This window comes from Pelobates fuscus, chromosome 2 (genome assembly GCF_036172605.1).
Source record: "Pelobates fuscus isolate aPelFus1 chromosome 2, aPelFus1.pri, whole genome shotgun sequence".
NCBI classification, from domain to species: Eukaryota; Metazoa; Chordata; class Amphibia; order Anura; family Pelobatidae; genus Pelobates; species Pelobates fuscus.
Genome location: NC_086318.1, coordinates 326683554 through 326701903, shown reverse-complemented (window position 1 = coordinate 326701903; position 18350 = coordinate 326683554). Strand labels below are relative to the sequence as shown.

At 36.7% G+C, this 18350-nt stretch overlaps 1 protein-coding gene across 1 annotated transcript in view; it reads right to left on the bottom strand.

The window, feature by feature from the left end:
- Positions 1–18350, bottom strand: part of ASCC3 (activating signal cointegrator 1 complex subunit 3) — a 647451-nt gene that overhangs the window by 131853 nt on the left and 497248 nt on the right. The window contains exons 22-30 of the mRNA XM_063443555.1: positions 16043–16197; positions 11761–11859; positions 10144–10312; positions 7921–8141; positions 7285–7370; positions 5774–5940; positions 5530–5675; positions 4516–4636; positions 407–549 (exon numbers count right to left, since the gene is read on the bottom strand). Of these exons, the coding sequence (XP_063299625.1) occupies positions 407–549; positions 4516–4636; positions 5530–5675; positions 5774–5940; positions 7285–7370; positions 7921–8141; positions 10144–10312; positions 11761–11859; positions 16043–16197 (1307 nt within the window). The remainder of the gene's footprint in view (positions 1–406; positions 550–4515; positions 4637–5529; positions 5676–5773; positions 5941–7284; positions 7371–7920; positions 8142–10143; positions 10313–11760; positions 11860–16042; positions 16198–18350) is intronic.

The following is an 18350-nucleotide window of genomic DNA, read 5'->3' as shown; positions in this document are numbered from 1 at the left end:
CTCGCCCTCCTCCTTTCCTGTCTTCTACTTTAACCCTTTTTCATCCCACGATTCAAGGACCTGACTACTCTGGCCTTTGGTTTGTAAACATATATATATATATATATATATATTCAGAGGGGAAACATTAACGATGACCAATGGATAATGATAGTCATTGGAATGAACAGAATCACTTATTAAGCAATAGATGTTTGTGCTCTGAATATTAAAGGGGTTAACGTCTGGCTATTAACCCAAGTAGTAGAATGATAACGAGGAAATGCACAAGAGTTTAATGCAAAATTCAGTATCAGATTTCAGGTATTTTGTGAGTCACAGTTTGAGTAATATTTGAGATTTGTTTGGTAAAAGGCAATCACACTGCATAGCATTTTAACCGTTTGAAAAATAAAACTGACTTTACCTCTCTTTCATCCATATTGAGCCATTGTTTAGGATCATTTTCGGTTGCTAAGAATGCAATTAATTCCAAGGCAGTGAGCCGAGTCTGTCGTCTGGATGATACAAAGATAAGCACAGGTTTGGCAGGTGAATGGCTTCTTATAGCTGTGGGAAAAACAATGAAAGCTCAACTAAATATGTTTAGAGCAAGAATCAAATTTATGTTTGGACTGTGTTTATACCATGTACACAACCTGTATGTTTAAGGGACAGTCAAATAACCAGAACAACCACATGTAATAGCTGTAGATGTACTATATGTTGGAATAAAACACATTTCCCCAGCACATCATGTTCCTGACTTACTTGTGTGTGACCCAGCTAGATTTTTCTTTCTTTTTTTTCAGTGTAGTATATGTCATTGTATTAGCAGTTAGCAGCTAATAGGATGCAAGCGCCACCCTCTGAATCAAGCCATTTCTCAAGGCAAAAAAATAAGCATGAATTACAAATGTTTGAATGCGCGCGTGGCTCTTGCTGGGCATGCGCATTCCGCTCCACTCGGGAGCCCGGCGCTGGATTAAAATAAGCCCCAAGGGAGGGGGACCCTGAAGGTGGGGGTTCGTTAATAGTGATCCGTTAAGGAGAACTAGACGAGGTGAACAGGGTTCCTTGGGGACTCCCAGTTTTGGTCAAACCACTTGAAAACAGTTTCACCCACAACCAGTGGATGTTGCCTGCACCCTAATAGTACCACCTGTAGTGGTTAAGGTGGTTAGGCTGCCTATTTACAGGGTTATTAAATGTCAAATTTGAGTCCAGAGTAGCCAAATTGAAAGAATAGTTGCCATAGAGAATATTTCCAGTTTGGCTGTTTTGATCTTACTTTTGAAATTTACTTTGAATTCTCACTATAGTGAATAACCTTAATAGTAACAAACTATTTGAAAAGCTATAAAGACTAAACTACTACATTTCCTGATAGGAAGCTCATCGCTAGCCAATTCTTTACACACGGGGGTGGACAAAGTCATGGAAACACATTAAAAGAAAAAGCAGTTTAAGATGAAATAACGCCCATTTTAACATGTAGCTTAAAATGTGAGCTATATTAGATAGGTTACAATCAGCTTGTCACTTAGAAAACATCTCCAACAATTAACATAACATTGCTGCATGATGACAGAATACCTACATTTTTACAGGAGAAAGATGACTTTATGCATGCAGCCTTACTACATTTCAGTTTATTTGTGTGCGTGTGTGTATTTAATATGAAATGAGTTTATTTCAGCAGCACCACAAATAAACGCATGTTCCGAGTGTGCGGCTCAAGTCCCTAATTTTATGTCTTCTAGTTCCATTCAGATTGTAAGCCTTACGGAACAGCGTTTCCTGACTAAACCCATAAGGACCAATGGTGCAATAATTACATCTTAATCCATTCCTTAGAGATTATACATAATCTTGCAATGTCCCATGCACTAACAATTGCAAACTTACCCAGTATTTTCCTTCCCTATATTGTTATGGATTTTTATATTTACACGTGGGCTGGCATTGCTATGTTATATTCTACTGCTACTCCATACTGTACTGATGCCTTGTCTTTAACAAAGAGCATTTCAAATTAAATAAAATAAATTTTATGCTTGCATAAGGGCTATAAAGACCACAGTGTTGTGATAGGATGAAATATCACTGGTCCTTAAGGGATTTATGAATATACATTGTACACCCTACTATATTGCCTTTATAACAACTGCATATCCAACCTTCGTATCCAGCAAAATAATTGAAATGTCTGAAAAGCTCTAAACTCATGCAAGATCAGGCTATTGCTGGATACCTCATGAATGCGACATCTCTGCAATAGCCCCCAAGAGAGAATGACCCAGCCATTTTACTTTGACATTCTGTCACAGTTGCCTTAGCCCACTCTGCAAGTCTGGAGGCATTCTCTGCACACAGTGCATTCTGGGACCGGGCAAACTTTAAATGTTGTCATTGCTGTAAGTTGCAGCTAAACACAAATGGAGAGAATTATCAATCACTGTTTTCTAAAACGTGGTGCAAAGATATAAAGGTGGAGGAGTGAATGTGCCTGCTGTCACACTGGTTTACATGGTGATTGCTCGACATATTGCAAAGGATGGGGAATTCCTATCACTCAACGTCCGGTGTATGCAGGTACAGGTGCCGGACTGGCACTTTTCTTTTCTGACTTTAGCATTGTAGCAGTCAAGAAGCTGAGCCAAACAGTGAGGGCATGATCGGGGCAGGGAGTGTATGGACTTCGCCTTGAGCAGAGGCTGAGACACTCAGGGTTATTTACTAAACTAAAATTACATCTGAATAGAAAAAATGAGGCTACAGGTTGTGACTATAGCCTAGCTGGAGAATGTTTTTTCAAGTCAGCTTTTTTTCTTTTTTGCCTCAGTTTATTCATTTGGATTCAATCCACAAAAAATCAGAGTTCATTTTATAACCCTATAGCTCTAGGCAGGTTCCCCAATCTACGGTAACATTTTTTCTGTGCATCAGGACAAGCGTGAAAAGCATCCAAATAACCTAGATAAATAACTTATTGCATATATTCTACAGATATATAGTTTTGTAAATACTTAATTAAAAGAAAAATTGTGAGTAAAAGCTTTTTTGTTATGTTGTGCTTTTTAGACATTTTGTTCACATATAGTTTATTGTTTTGTTACTTAAAAATATAACAGATATACCAAACACAGCCCTATTTTCCTTTCAAAAACTATATACAATATGTAATATGTATGAATGCACTTGACATGAATGTGTAAAATTATTGTGAAACACATGCAAAACAAATATCACTCAATTGCTATGTCACAGGCACGCGGAAAAAAAAGCAGTCATCAAGGAGTTAAGAAATGTTTCAGCTATTTTAAGTTATAATAATTATATACAGTACACCGTACAGGAGTTAATAAATACCCTATCCGGGGGGGTTATGGTTGCAGAACGCAAATAATTAATTGACTTAACCTGTTCCCTTGTTTACAGTTTAATAATGATTATGTGTGTTCATTGGGATATGCGTACAGGATGGTATTCTGGATAAACATGCACACACATTGCAATATAAATGGGATTTTTGCAGCTAATATATTTTTCTCCGTTATACAGGTTAAAGCACATTTAGCATGATGGTATTATATTGAGCCCGAGGGAAATATCCCTAATAGATCACTCTTCTGATAAAAGCACCACTATGCTAATATATCAGAAGGTATATTTAATACAAATAACCCAGCTCCACTAGCATAGCTGTTGAAATATAGGCAATCGCAGCTTTAAACTGCAAATTAGTCTGTAGAAATAGCTGAAATACATCATCATTATATACACACAAAGCCTGGTAGTATCCAAAAACAGAAGATCTAATGGGTTCTTGTTCCTTCTAAAACAGGTGTGATTAAATAGTGAGCTTCTGATTTATTGTTCATTAGTGGGTTTTTTACATAGCATTTCTGTTGCCTATAAATAATTGCAATAGTCAAGACTAGTCTAAAATTCCCATCAATATTTTTGTTCTGTCACAAGGCTAATTAGAAAAGCTCAATAGCCATTTCTGTAGGCACAACAAGCCATAATGTAAATCCATTCCAGCACTATTCCGGTGATGTTATAAATATGGTTTTAATATCTCCTCTAAAAAATCTCCATTTCTCATGTAGAAAATATGCTCACTTAAATAAAATGCGTTAAACACACATATACCAATCTCCATCCAATCCATTTAATGTTTTCTATCCATCTATCCTTCAGTTCCAACCATTCATCTAGAAGCCTATATGGAGACATCTTCACTAGATAACTATAAATAGTGCTTTCTTTGCATTTTAAGAATAAGAGCATTAAATGAAAACAGCTTAATCTGTTATCAAAGATTGCTAAAGGGTCACAAATAGTCTAGTGTTACCATTCTATGGTCCCCGGATAGTACTGACATAAGCAGGCATTTTTAAGACTTTAGAAAAGTCTTATTTGTTTCCAAAACTGTAATTTTAGATTTCCTTTTTAATTTAGGGTTACCCAGCGACTGCTACATAGTATTTACCTGGTATTATGTAACATTTTTCATATATTCAAACTTACCCTGAAAGGCAGGTTTGTTCATACTGGCCATTCGAGGACAGTAGTGTTGGCCTGGGAAGCCCTGAATGTGCACCTCCAATGGAACTGGGCGCACAGATGGACGGAAATTAAAGAGACCCATCTGCAATAAGAAAAAAAAAATAGGCATTATGCTCACTGAAAGGTCCAGGTCAACTAAGCATTTCTTTCAATACCCCTCCAGGAAGGAACACAATAAAAGTAGATTGCATACATTTGGCCAATACAGAATACCCACCAAGACACCACCAATGTGATAGTCAGGCACAGCACATCCATGCATGAGGTAACAAAGACCATTAAGAGGTAGGCAATATAGAAAGTATTATTTATTGTAAACTATGTCCTCAGACATGCCTACTGCATAGAGCACTAAGACAGTTGGGAGTTCAGTTTTGGAATATTATTATTATTTATAAAGTATCAACAGATTCCGAAACGCTGTAAAATGGGAATATTCAAATAGTTATAGCAAAAAGGCATGTGGTTATTTAATGATGTTTACCATATGCAGAGGTAGGGCTGCCATCTTTTTCCAAACCTTTCAACATGCTGTAGAGCAGTGCGTGAAACATGCTGCAAACAAGGATCCTAAATAAACTGCTGCAATAATCCAACTGAATTCCCGTCTTGCACTATATGAACTCTATGATTATAGGGCATGTTCTGCACATGAAAAAGGGATACGTGTCCAAAAAATACGATAGACATCGTAAACCTATTTACAGAAGATCTCCATATTAACCCTAAAATAGGACAACGCAGGTGCATATACATATATGTCAGGCAATCTGAGGAACGGGTTGTTCAAGCTGTGATAAGATAACATGTAGTACCAAGACTGGTCTCAAAAACACCTTTGTTTTTTCAGTTCATTCATATACAAAAATGACAGTACTTCTTGAGCCACGAACACAAGTAACGAGTTTTTCAAAAAGCAATAGAAAGAGCAATCCGTTCCTAAATTGTAATGACCATCAATAAGAATCAACCAACCTGCTTAATGCCCAGCCAATCTGCTAAATCTCTAGCATTAGCAAGTGCTGTTGACAGACCGACCACTCTCACAGTTCTCTCGGTGTGCGAAGAAATAAAATTAGTCCGTGACACAATGACTTCTAGTACAGGACCTCTCTCTTCCCCTAATCAACACAGAAACATAAACAGTTAACAATTAACAATCTAAATAAAACAATACAAAGTAAATTAGCTTTTCAAACGACGGAACAGCAAGATTTACCAAGTAGATGGATTTCATCAATTATCAGGATGGCAACTTTCTGTACATAGCTCCTGTTTTGCCAACTCCTGCTTATGCCGTCCCATTTCTCAGGTGTAGTAACGATGAGGTCAGCCTCTGCAATTGCTCTCATATCTGGAGTGACATCTCCTGTCAGTTCTACAACTCTGTCATTTAGAGAAAAAAAATCCAGATTAGTATAACTACAACCAACTGCATAAACCAAAACAGGCGATGGAAATTGTGCAAAATAGATTTTATCAGTCATAGTTAAACATAATATTACTTTTGCTATATACATAACAAAACCTGCCTGGATAATGCTGGTTTTAATAAACAATATATATATATACATGACTATGCAAAACTTTTAGACAGGTGTGAAAAAAACGCTGTAAAGTAGAAAATCATTCAAAATTAGAAATGTTAATAGTTTAATTTTATCAAAAAAACAAAATGCAAAGTGAGTGAACAGACGTAAAATAGCAACTAAATCAATATTTGGTGTGACCACCTTTTGCCTTCAGAACAACATCGATTCTTTTAGTTCCATTTGCACATAGTTTTGTAATTATCTCGGCAAGTAGGTTGTTCTGAACATCTTGGAGAACTAACCACAGTTATTCTCTGGGTTTTAAGCAGCCTTTAGTTGCTTCTGTTTCCTAACATAATCCCAGACAGACTGTGTGAGGACCATTTCATCACTTTCAGGACTCCAGATAATTGTTTGTGACTTTACATGTACGTTTGAGGTCATTGTCATGCTGCAGAACACATTTGGGGCACTATCCTCACTATAGGAAAGCAATGCTTCAATGCTTTCCTATGGGGAATTCACAGTCGCTGAATGTCCTCATGCAGAGCTTGAGGACATCCAGCGTCAGGCGACCAAAAGTCGTTTAGATAAATTTGTGTCCCTTTAATGCCAATACACATTCCATTCTCAAATTAACTGTACAAGTACAATTATTTATCTTTCCATGCTACCTCTTTTATGGACGAATCTCACTGATTGTATTGTTATGGACAAAATATTAGAATTAGTAAAATGTCTATTTACTCTGTATATCTGTGCTCATTATTCACTGTGTTAACCTGGCTGCTAGAGGAACTGCTTCCCCTCTAACCCCTCCCCTCCTTTGTTCAGTAACTGTTCCCATCGACTACTGCCTCGTGTAACAAGATGGTGCTGGAATGTGTAGGAGAGTTCAATGTTAGTAATGACATCACGCCCAGTAGGGTGGAATTAGATGAGACACCTTAAAGTGTAACCAATTGTTGGTGTATTTTCTCTGTTATCCAGAATTATACATGTGACGCATTTCTGTCTTCATAAGGGGCTCCCGCCTCCTAATTAAACATTCCTCAAGTTCTTCATCAACCTGAAACTTGTGTCTGGTGTGAATTACTTAGGAGCGTGCACGCATACATTTTAAACAATCTGGACAGGGGTAGATATTCAAATAATCAAACACTTGGTTTGATATCCAAAACAGTATGAGAACACTTACTTCTTCCCAAGTTTTTCTTCAATTCTTACTTTCCAGTCCTCCATCCTCTCACGTACCAGTGCCTTCAGTGGCGCTATATACACTGCCTGTAGGATAGAAAAAATAAATAAATATATATATATATATATATATGGATAGTTTGTGTTTATACAGATAATTGAATAGCTTTGTATTTCAATTATGTTTCTTCATAAGTGTATGAGGTCCTCCATGCACACCTAAATATGTTATCCTAGGATCATGTAATGATATTACTGCATATGCAATGCAGTTTAAAGAGGCATCTCATTTATAAAAAAAAAAAAGAAAAAGAAAAAAAAAAAAGACATATCTGTGAAAACTGCTAGTGCACGCACCAGCTACAGCATTCTGATTTCTGTCAACCAAATGACTGCTGATCAGGTTTCTAGCAAAGCTATACTGCATTACCTTCCTTTGGGTGGGAAGTTACCAATGAGTGGGTTGCAGCTAAGGTCACACCTTCCCCTACACTTGCAAAAAATGTGGACTACTCTTGATATTCAAGCTGTATTATAATAGATTTTGATATGCACCCATTATACTTCCCATATACAATTTTAATTTTGAAAACATAATTTACCAAATTTAAACATGAACCAAGATTTAATGTCATACCTTAGAAGTTGGATATCTGTTGAAAATTCTGAAGATGGCCAATTCAGCGGCAACCGTTTTTCCAGATCCTGTAGGGGCACCAAGTAGAACGTTGGTGTCTGTATGATAGAGTGTGTGAAAAATCTGTGTCTGAACTGGGTTGAAGTGTGTAAATTTATACAACGATTCATATTCTCTACATCCAAGGGCTGTGATGGGCAGAGGCTGCAGATCCAGCAATTCTATAAAAACAAAAACAGTTTACTCAAATTACACAATGTTTCGATATTTTTTGTGTCAATTAAAATCCCAGACTAAATCAAAATAAATTATAAATAAAAAGAAATATGTTTCCCATATGCTATTAGCTGTGCATTTAGACACCTGCAGATTTTCCCATAGAGGCGGATGCTGCTTGTGTTTGCTCGTTAAGTTATTTTTTAAGCTGTATCTGAAAATGCCTTCCTTGTGGTTATTGAAATTATAACGCATAACTGAATATGTTTATGACAACAGCATGGATATACAATGTGAAAATAATTTTCAAACGCATCATAAAATCCTTTCTAAAACTACATTGCAATATATATATGCATTTAATATGTCTAAAACAGAGGAATGAAATTATAATTTGTAAATTACTAGTTAACATGAATTTTTGTCTACCCCTTTGATAGCGAAGTGGACATCATAACATCCAAAATAATGAGAATCATTATTTTTCAAAGCATTTTATCAGAAGCGATGGGGGTTACAGATACATATTGTTGTGTTGTGAAAAGTGGGACAATCACCTTGAAAACAAGCACATTTAATTGATGAGTATGCCTTTTATATCTTTGCGCCACTTTTCATAACACAACACTTTTTATACATAACCCTCATTGTACATGTTCTAAAGCAAATCAATATTTCTTTGTATTAAAGAAACACTATAGGGTCAGGAACACAAACATGTATTCCTGACCCTAAAGTGTTAAACCCACCATTTAGGGGGCTTGCCCAACCCCAATCCGCCTCCTTGATGACATCAGAATTTGTAGCCAATCCAATGCTTTCCCATTGGTGGGATGGGGTTGGGGCCAAACGCCGTTTTGGCCAATCAGCACTTCTTAATAGATATGCATTGAATCAATGCATCTCTATGAAGAAAATTCAGCGTCCCCATGCAGAGCGTGGAGACGCTGAACGGCAGTGCTGCTTACTGTGCAGCACTACCCCAGGAAGCATCTCCAGTGACCATCTGAGGAGTGGTCACTTGTAGGTGTCCCTAGGGGAAATGTAAACAAAAAAGGCAGTGTTTGCATGAAAATGCCTGGAGACAATGATTATACTCACAAGAACAACTACATTAACGCCTTAAGGACCAAACTTCTAGACTAAAAGGGAATCATGACATGTCACACATGTCATGTGTCTTTAAGGGGTTAAGCTATAGTTATTGTGGTGACTATAGTGTCCCTTTAAACATAGTTTTGTGGAAATGAATTATTTCTGCATACCTTTCACCACATAATAAATTATTAAAAATGAAGAAGATAGTTTATTTTAGTTAAACTGAAACTAAATGTTAAATTTGTATTTTTATTATGTTGTGCCAAGACCCAAGTAATAAATGATGTGCCATGGGCCAGGAAAAATGAGTTTAGGCTTCCTATAAACTTGATGGATGCATATTATTTAACTTGATGCAAGCTGACAAAGTGATTAATGGAAATCTCTAGGCCAATTTCCTTCATTGTCACTAATTGTTCCAAAAAAAACGATGTATTGTGTAGGGCCTTCACCAAATTTTTCAAATAATCCAACTCATGTCATCATAAGGCCTTTGAAGTTATTCTAACATGTCTATAAACTGAATGTCAAGTTGGCCACAGTGCTGCCTGTTTTCAGATAAATGTCTAAGAATAACCCATCTGCAAACCTGGTAGTGGTGAGTTACACGCATGTTCTCCTGTTGGGAGTTCTACATTCAATCAGGGTGTACTTACTTGAGCAGTATAAAAGCCTAAATGAAACCCAACTAAATGAAGTCCCGCAGCAATATAACTAAAGAGCAGTGAGAAAATGCGTGATTTACTTACGGGACAAAATGTTTCCCCAACTAATTTTCTCATTTCCATCACTGTCCACTTTACTATGTTCTTTCCCACCTGTGTCCCGAATATATTTTTCATTTCATGTCTTTGTTGTATATTTAATTTAAAACTTCAATTAACAGATGTGTTGAAAATAAATGTGTACCTGTGTGCGGAGGATGTCTTTCTGGCAAAATTAGATGTTGAAAATTTATGATGCAAACAGATTCTGCTCCCAACCACCGATCTGACACAGCTTGGATGTAGTATTGAGAAGGCAATGGCTCAAAGATTGGTATTGTAAACACCAAGAGCTGCTGTTCTTTGGTGACCACCTAAAAAAATAAATACGAATTACGTTAATATTTATCTTAGAGAGTGTTTCATTTTACTACTGCAAGGTCTATCAAGCTATTAACAGGAACATAAGACATTCTAAATTAAACAGAATGTGCAATAAAGGACGTGCAAACATTAGATGACTCTTTACAGGAAGTGTTGAGGAAGGCTGTGCACATGCAGGGGAATGTGACTAGGGCTGCATAAACAAAATGATTTAACTGCTAAATGGCAGAGAATTGAGCAGTGAGACTGCAGGGCATGAAAATCACAGTGAGAGCACGCAAGCGTCCATAGGAAAGCATTGATAATGCTTTCCTATGCGACCGGCTGAATGCGCTCCCAGCTCTTGCCGCGCGTGCGCATTCAGCCGACGGGGCGGAACGGAGGAGGATCGGAGGCAGAGAGCTCCCCGCCCAGCGCTGGAAAAAGGTAAGTTTTACCCCTTTTCCCCTTTCCAGAGCCGGGCGGGAGGGGGACCCTGAGGGTGGGGACACCCTCAGGGCACTATAGTATGTTTTCCTGGCACTATAGTGGTCCTTTATAGGGAATCTCCAGTGCCAGGAAAACAATCCGTTTTCCTGGCACTGGAGGTTCCCTCTCCCTCCCACCCCCCAATCCCCAGTTGCTGAAGGGGTGAAAACCCTTTCAGTAACTTACCTGAGGCAGCGACGATGCCCCTCGCCGCTGTCTCCTCCTCCGCGCCGCTCCTCCTACTGATTTCTTCGGCCGGTGGGCGAGACTGATCCCGCCCACCGGCCAAGGAGACCTAATGCGCATTTCAATGCTTTCCTATGGGGAAATGAGCGACGCTGGAGGTCCTCACACAGCGTGATGACGTCCAGCGACGCTCTAGCACAGATAATCTGTGCTATGAAGGAAGAAGTGACCTCTAGTGGCTGTCTAGTAGACAGCCACTAGAGGTGGAGTTAACCCTGCAATGTAATTATTGCAGTTTATAGAAAACTGTATTAATTACACTTGTAGGGTTAGGAGTAGTGGGAGTTGGCACCCAGACCACTCCAATGGGCAGAAGTGGTCTGGGTGCCTGGAGTGTCCCTTTAACTGAACCTATATTAATTATATTTTACTTTGAAAAATAAATGTAAACAGTGGTGAACATTTTATGCTGGTTTCCATTTACCCACAAATTATTTAATATTTTTTTTTCCTGGAATGGCATTCCCTTTCTAATGACATTTGATGTTTTTATCTTGTTGAGTAAATATACATTTTTAGGTGGAGGGTTGTGAAATAATGTCATACTTTACATTCTATTAACCTAGCAATTGTGAAGTTCATATCTACCTTTTTAAGAAACACAGAGCAATGAGGAATGACACAAATCAGAATGTGTCCAGTAATCCAGTAAGTATATGTATTTTGACAAGAAACCAGAATGTAGTCTTTTTATGCAAAATGTTAAAATGCAAAAGATTTATACCTGTTTCTTTTGAAGCAAAAAATATTCTGAATGATAGATATGGTCATTAGTTGGGTCTTCAACCCAAATCCACCACGGCTCACCGACGCTTCCATGTACCTAATAGAGAAAATGTAAAATTTTAGGAAGCAGTAGGTGAAAAATGTGTCGCCAACTCTTACACCTATGAACTGGATGTTAGTAATAGTTCATGTGTACGCATTCCTTCAAATGCCAGACTTTAACATAGCAAATGTCCAACCTCCCTTATCTTTCTCTACACTCATACAATGCTTCTAATAGACAATTATAACTTATGACAGTCTTATTCATATAGCACTTTACTTTTTTGACGTGCCTGAATTTGGGCATTGAAAAAATCTGATATAATTAATAATAATTAATACGTAGTGACGTTGCAGAAGTCAGCACCATTTATATGATAATTAAAAATGTATTAAAAATACACAAATTTGCATTGATCTAATTGCAAGAGACAAGTAAACCAGAATATTAACATATAAACATCAACAATAATAGGACATTAATACCTAGATAGACCTAAATCATTCTTCTCCCTCTGTCTGTGACACAAAGTATTCTGTCTTTTTAAATCCCTATTCCTGTTTTTCACTTGAATACGTTCACTCTCTTCTTAAAATGACTAATGCTCTGTCTGATATCTGCGAAACGTTACTTTACAGAAATAGTAAACTGTAGCTGGTGTTTTGACATTCGATGCAAGTGGTAGACCACAGACAGTAGTCCTATTTCTTTGTATTGCAAATTTAAATGCACAAATCATGTGACTGTTTCTACTGTGCAAATATCGTTTATAAAAATGCTATCAATAAAAATAATATAATACTAAGATTTATTTATTCATGTGCTCAGTGTTAAAATATGGGGTGAAAGCAATGTTTAAGATGATAAATGGAATGCGTTTTATAGTATATACTAACGTAATTACATAGTCTGTTCAAATGTTTAAGAGCATGCCTTAATAATATAATGCTATCATTAAATTACAAGTTAAGATTTCTTATTTTTTTGACATATCACACCAAGTAAAAAAAAAATCAATCTATAATCAGAAAACAAATGTTACGAAAAAAATTATTAAAGCATCGCTGTTAAATGGTTTTCCTAAACCTCGATAAGATAAATAGATGCACAAGCAGGTCCAGTTATATATTAGATTAACTATGATCTAGATGCAATTCAACAAAGTTTATTACGCCCATTAATTCTGTAGCTCGAGTGATGCACTACATTAGGAAATAAATGAATATTACTTACCGTATATTAAAATGTATAGTATTTCTCACTTAACAAGACAATGGTGAAACACACTTACTTGAAGAGAACAATCAGTTTATGTTTTTAAACAACCAGCAAGCATAGAAACAGTAGAAATATGACCAGCCCTGCAGGCTTGGGAGATCTTTCAGATTTATTGCACTGAAAGGTAATTGAAACCATTAAAAAGTTACTGCAATTAAGAACTACAGTATGCCGACCTGACTGGGTCACCACCTACTGAGTGATCACTTACCTCTCACCGTGCTCAGGGTAGTTATGACAAAAGACTGTCACATCAATCAGCAGCCAATAATGAGGTTTTGTTTTTGCTGCTTATGTTTTTGTTTTTTTACTTTTAATGCTTGCTGAACTAGATATTAGATTTAGAAATAAAACTGCATAATTATTTCTAGTAAAGGTTTTTATTTTTTATAAACGTCAGCAACAAGCTGCCATTTATTTGGCCTATGCCAGTGAGCAGGCATAAGCCTAAAGGCGGTATCATAGCAAAATGCTCCATGTTAGTCAATTTCTACCGCCTGTTTGCGATAGTGCACCTGCTTATACTGTATACATACTGTACTTGTCTATACACACAGAATGTAAGCTTGTTTGTGCACAGCTCTCACCCGCCCTCTGTTTCTGTGTCCAATGTGTCTCGCTGCAAATACTTCTCTGTTAGTCCACCTATTGTACAGCGCTGCAGAATTTGTTGGTGTTGTATAAATAATAATATGCCATTTAGCATGAGTGTGTGACAATGGAAGCTAAGAGAGCTTATTTATTATCAAACCACTCTGTATGTGAAAAATGTGTAAAACGTCACACAGAAAGACACAAAGAAAATAAAAAGCACTTTGTGTTTGTATCGCTTTTTAATTAAGAAAATAATAAAAATGTGTTAACTATTGATCAGAGAAATATAGACATTTAATGAAAAAAAAAAAAGGAAAAGGAATATTTAAGGAAAAATAGCCAAGCTGGCACAGGTACTGAGCTGAAAAGACGTTTCAAACTCAGACAGTTTGTCATGACAATTAAATCCCCTTTGCAAATCTGTGTAATTGCTTGTTTAGTAAATACACCTCAATTTATTTAGCACAATAAAAACCTGCTAAGGGAACTCTAAATAATTCACCAGGTTGGTATGTGATAAGCAGTTCCCTTCCTACACGTGGAAAGTAAAATTAAAGTGTTTTATCATGCATGTGTAAGGAGTGGTTGTCTCCCTACATGTCTTTGAATAACCATTTGTGATGTCCTATATTTTATGTCCTCTGCTTGTGAAATATAAATACAGAAATCACTTTGTTGCAAGCAGGAGAGCACTTTCTGATTTTTAGCATGAGTGTAATAAAGACGGACTTTTCGCACTATGGCAGCATCCCTGTAGATGCGGGCTACATTGTGATTATGGTTTTCTACAAGCAGTCATTGTAGGAACGAAGACATTTCATTGAATCTACAAAGCTTTCCTTTCCGACTTGGAATAATCTCCATATATATTCCAAGTGAACTCACTGTTGAATATAAATGGTTTAAAATCCATGCTGAGTGTCTTAAACTGGTATTCTGATCAATCAATTAATATCCTATTCATATGCAAATCACACCTAATCACAAGTGATTAACAACCAATTCATTAATTGGAAAACCTGTTAGAACTGGCAGTCTCTAGGGAACATCCACTAAACTAGCGAATATTATTCAAAACTGAAGAAGCTATGTATCAGCTCTGTTTATGTTTTACGGTGTAGCCCAAAAGGCAGAGTGTGTCTGAGATATTAATTCTGCAATTAAAAATATGATACGGTGCAAACATTAAAGGCACACTATAGTCAACAGAACCAAAACAGCTTAATCTTCTGTTGTCTATAGCATGTCCCTGCAGACTTTGTAATGTAAACACTGCCTTTTCAGTTTACATTGTTACCCAGTAATACACTCAGAAGGCCACTAGAGGTGCTTCTTGTGCCTGTGCTGTCTTTTAGTGCCTCCACACGGTGCATGGAGATGTTGAATGTTCCTCATAAAGATGCATTGATTCAATGCATCTCTATGAGGAGATGCTGACTGGCACAGCGTGGCGTTTTACCGCACATGAGTAATAGCCCCCCCCCCCCCCCCTCCCATTGCTTTCCTATGGGGAAGCATTGGCTTGGCTGTGATCATCAAGACCGCTGATCTCAGCCATGGAGATGGAGCCGCCGTGGCGACAGAAGCAAAGGAGAAAATGTGAGTAAAATCACCTTTCATCGGCGATCTTTGGGGTGCTGTGGACCTAAACTGTTAAACACTATATTGTCAGGAATACATGCTTGTATTCCGGACACTACAGTGTTACTGTAAATGGCTTTGTGGGAGCATCTTCACATTAACAAAGTGCTTAAAAAACTGTAAGACAAGAAAAATACATTTCTCAAACCTAACTTTTGTTCCTCTTTGTTACAATAGATGGCCTAGATATAAAACATTTTTCTAATTCTATAGCTATAAAATAATGTTACTTTTACCAAGTATAAAAAAAAGCAACAACTAAAATTCATTAAAAAAAGTTTGTATTATTTGTCCTGAAAATATTTGTTGATATTTAAAATATCAAAACAGACAGAATCACACAAAGAAGACCATTTTGTTGTCTTCTTTCTAATTTTCCACAGTTGTGCTATTTTTATTGGACATACAGTTGACTTAATTTTATAATTACATATTTTTCTTTTTGTAAACAGTGGTAACTGCTTGTTATACTAGGGATTTGTTACAAATCGGACACTGTGCCTCTTATGATGCCTTTTTATAAATAAAAGATACAATAAAGCAAACAAAACAAGATACATGCAAATTTATATTTTCTTAAAATAAATGAATCAAAAGAAAAAGAGAGTTTTATTGTACACATGTTCAAAGTTCGATAAACCAGATGTTTAACATTTCACAGTTCAGACAGCGGAAACCTTGCCTATCCATTAGCTGGCTTGCTAGTTCAGTGAAATGCCCATACCTGATCATTCCATTTGAAGTCAGGATTGATACTCAGTCGAACTCTCAGGACTGTGCGTGTAATTGGCTGGATGGTGGCTTCCATTGTGATGGATGGAATTTGATGGACGCACTGTTTCACCTTTAACCCGATGTTCACATGATGTAGCATGTGACCTAGCATAAGGTGCATTAGGTTAAAAACGTTTGCATATACAGGAACAATAATGCAATCAGACTTGTAAATCGGCTTTCAGATGAGAATATTACAGTTTGCTTGTTTTGCAGCGTGCTGGATAAATGACTGACTCTCTTGACCTAGCATGCACTAATGTTTTGTAATACTTAACTTGAATTAGTACAGTGCAGTTTTTACATTAGCAGCTATGAATAATAAGTATTAACCCATTCATTGGTATCAACATGATGTTAGCACTAATTATTGGTACTGAATACTGTATATCTCTCTGTTATAATCCCCGTGAGCAATGTTATTAATCATATTTATCACACACCATGCATACGCCCATTTATATGTCACAACTAAACATATGACCGATGAAAACATTTCTTATAATATTGTGGTTTATCTTCTGTTTGTTAATTTTGTAAAGGAAAAACAATTCTTGTGTTTTAAAATTAAGTGCAATATTGCTTACAAATTAATCCCCAACCAATAATAAGCCTAACCACCTGTCCTTTATTGGTCAACGAGATAATATATGATTACCTAGTTAAGACAAATCTTAAATAAGTAAAAGCAAGAAGATGGAAAGTTGTGTTAAGTAGAAAGAAAGCGATACGATACAGCATTTTTATTTTATAATTAGGCAGCTATAATGCAATCAAAACACATTTGAATTGTTAGAAAATAATGCTATTAAAGCTGCTCGTGTTTAAACAGGATAATAGTTTATTCCATGGGAACATGTTCACAAATAGTCATGGACTGCCAGATGGGAATATAGTTAGATAATTACTCATTAAGATAATCTATCATGAAACAAAAGCTCTTAAAAAAAATAGTAGCACACATTTGTCCTTCAACAAATGTTTTTTTTTATTTGGAATACAAATGTTTTTAAATTTTTAGGAAATGTATACCATAAAGGCGATAAATAATGGGACAACACATTTTGCAGTTTCAGACACTTTGTCCCCAAGAATAAAATCCCAAATAAGTCATTCCGCACCTAGGGTTCAGTTAAGTATTTTATTAAACCAAGCGACAACATGTACTTCCCATGTCTCCTGCACCAGATCAATCATGTCAGTGCCTTTTCTACATTTACTATTACTTTTCTCCAACGGTAGCTGATATTTAAGGAGACTGACGTTCTTGTAGCCAAGCACTGATTTGATACGAGTATCCGACTGTATATACAGCATGTCATCATAAGCTCTATTTCTACATTTGGTTTTGCCAGTAAAGGTCTAAATTAACATGTCTTTTGGCATTTATGTAGCAAAAAACAAAAAGGTTATGGTGGGGAAAGAATTGTGATTGAAAACCCCTTCCACCTGAAGTCTGTGGATAGTTAATACAATGTTAAACTAAAGTCCTCACACCACTTGCTTTTCCCACAGAAATCACAAATTTGCAGTGATGTTACTACCGCAAAGGATTCTGGGTAGGCACAGGCAAATTAGTTTAACAAAGAATCACATTTTTATCTCATTCCATTTTAAACAGGGATTCCTTTGAATCTGTTGTAAACTAATTTGCATATGCCCATCCAAAATCCTTTGCGGTAGTAACATCACTGCAAATTTGTGATTTCTGTGGGAAAAGCAAGTCTTATGGCTTGACTGGTGTGCAGATTTTCGTTTAACATTGTATTAACTATCCACAGACTTCAGGTGGAAGGGGTTTTCAATCACATTTTTTCCCCACTATAACCTTTTTGGTTTTTGCTTCCCAAGCACTGCCAAGCCTCAATAGCAAACCAGTAACCAACCTCATCTGATGATTTGCATTAACAATGAAACAGCTGTCCATGAGTGGTAAACAGGCTTTGCATCTTTTCCGAAGTTGTGTTTCAAATGAGGCAAAAATGTGATTCTTTGTTAAACTAATTTGCATATGCCCACCCAGAATACTTTGCAGAAGTAACATCACTGCAAATTTGTGATTTATGTGGGAAAAGCAAGTCTTATGGCTTGACTGGCGTGCAGATTATTGCTTAACATGGCATTTATGTATTTATTTATTTATAATTTGTGCATATAGGAATGCAATGGCTAGCTTGGTCACCCCAGATGTTTGTGAAATCCATCTCCTAACATAGGGAGAATTAAAATCTGAATGAGTGTGGCTTAATAGGGGGTGT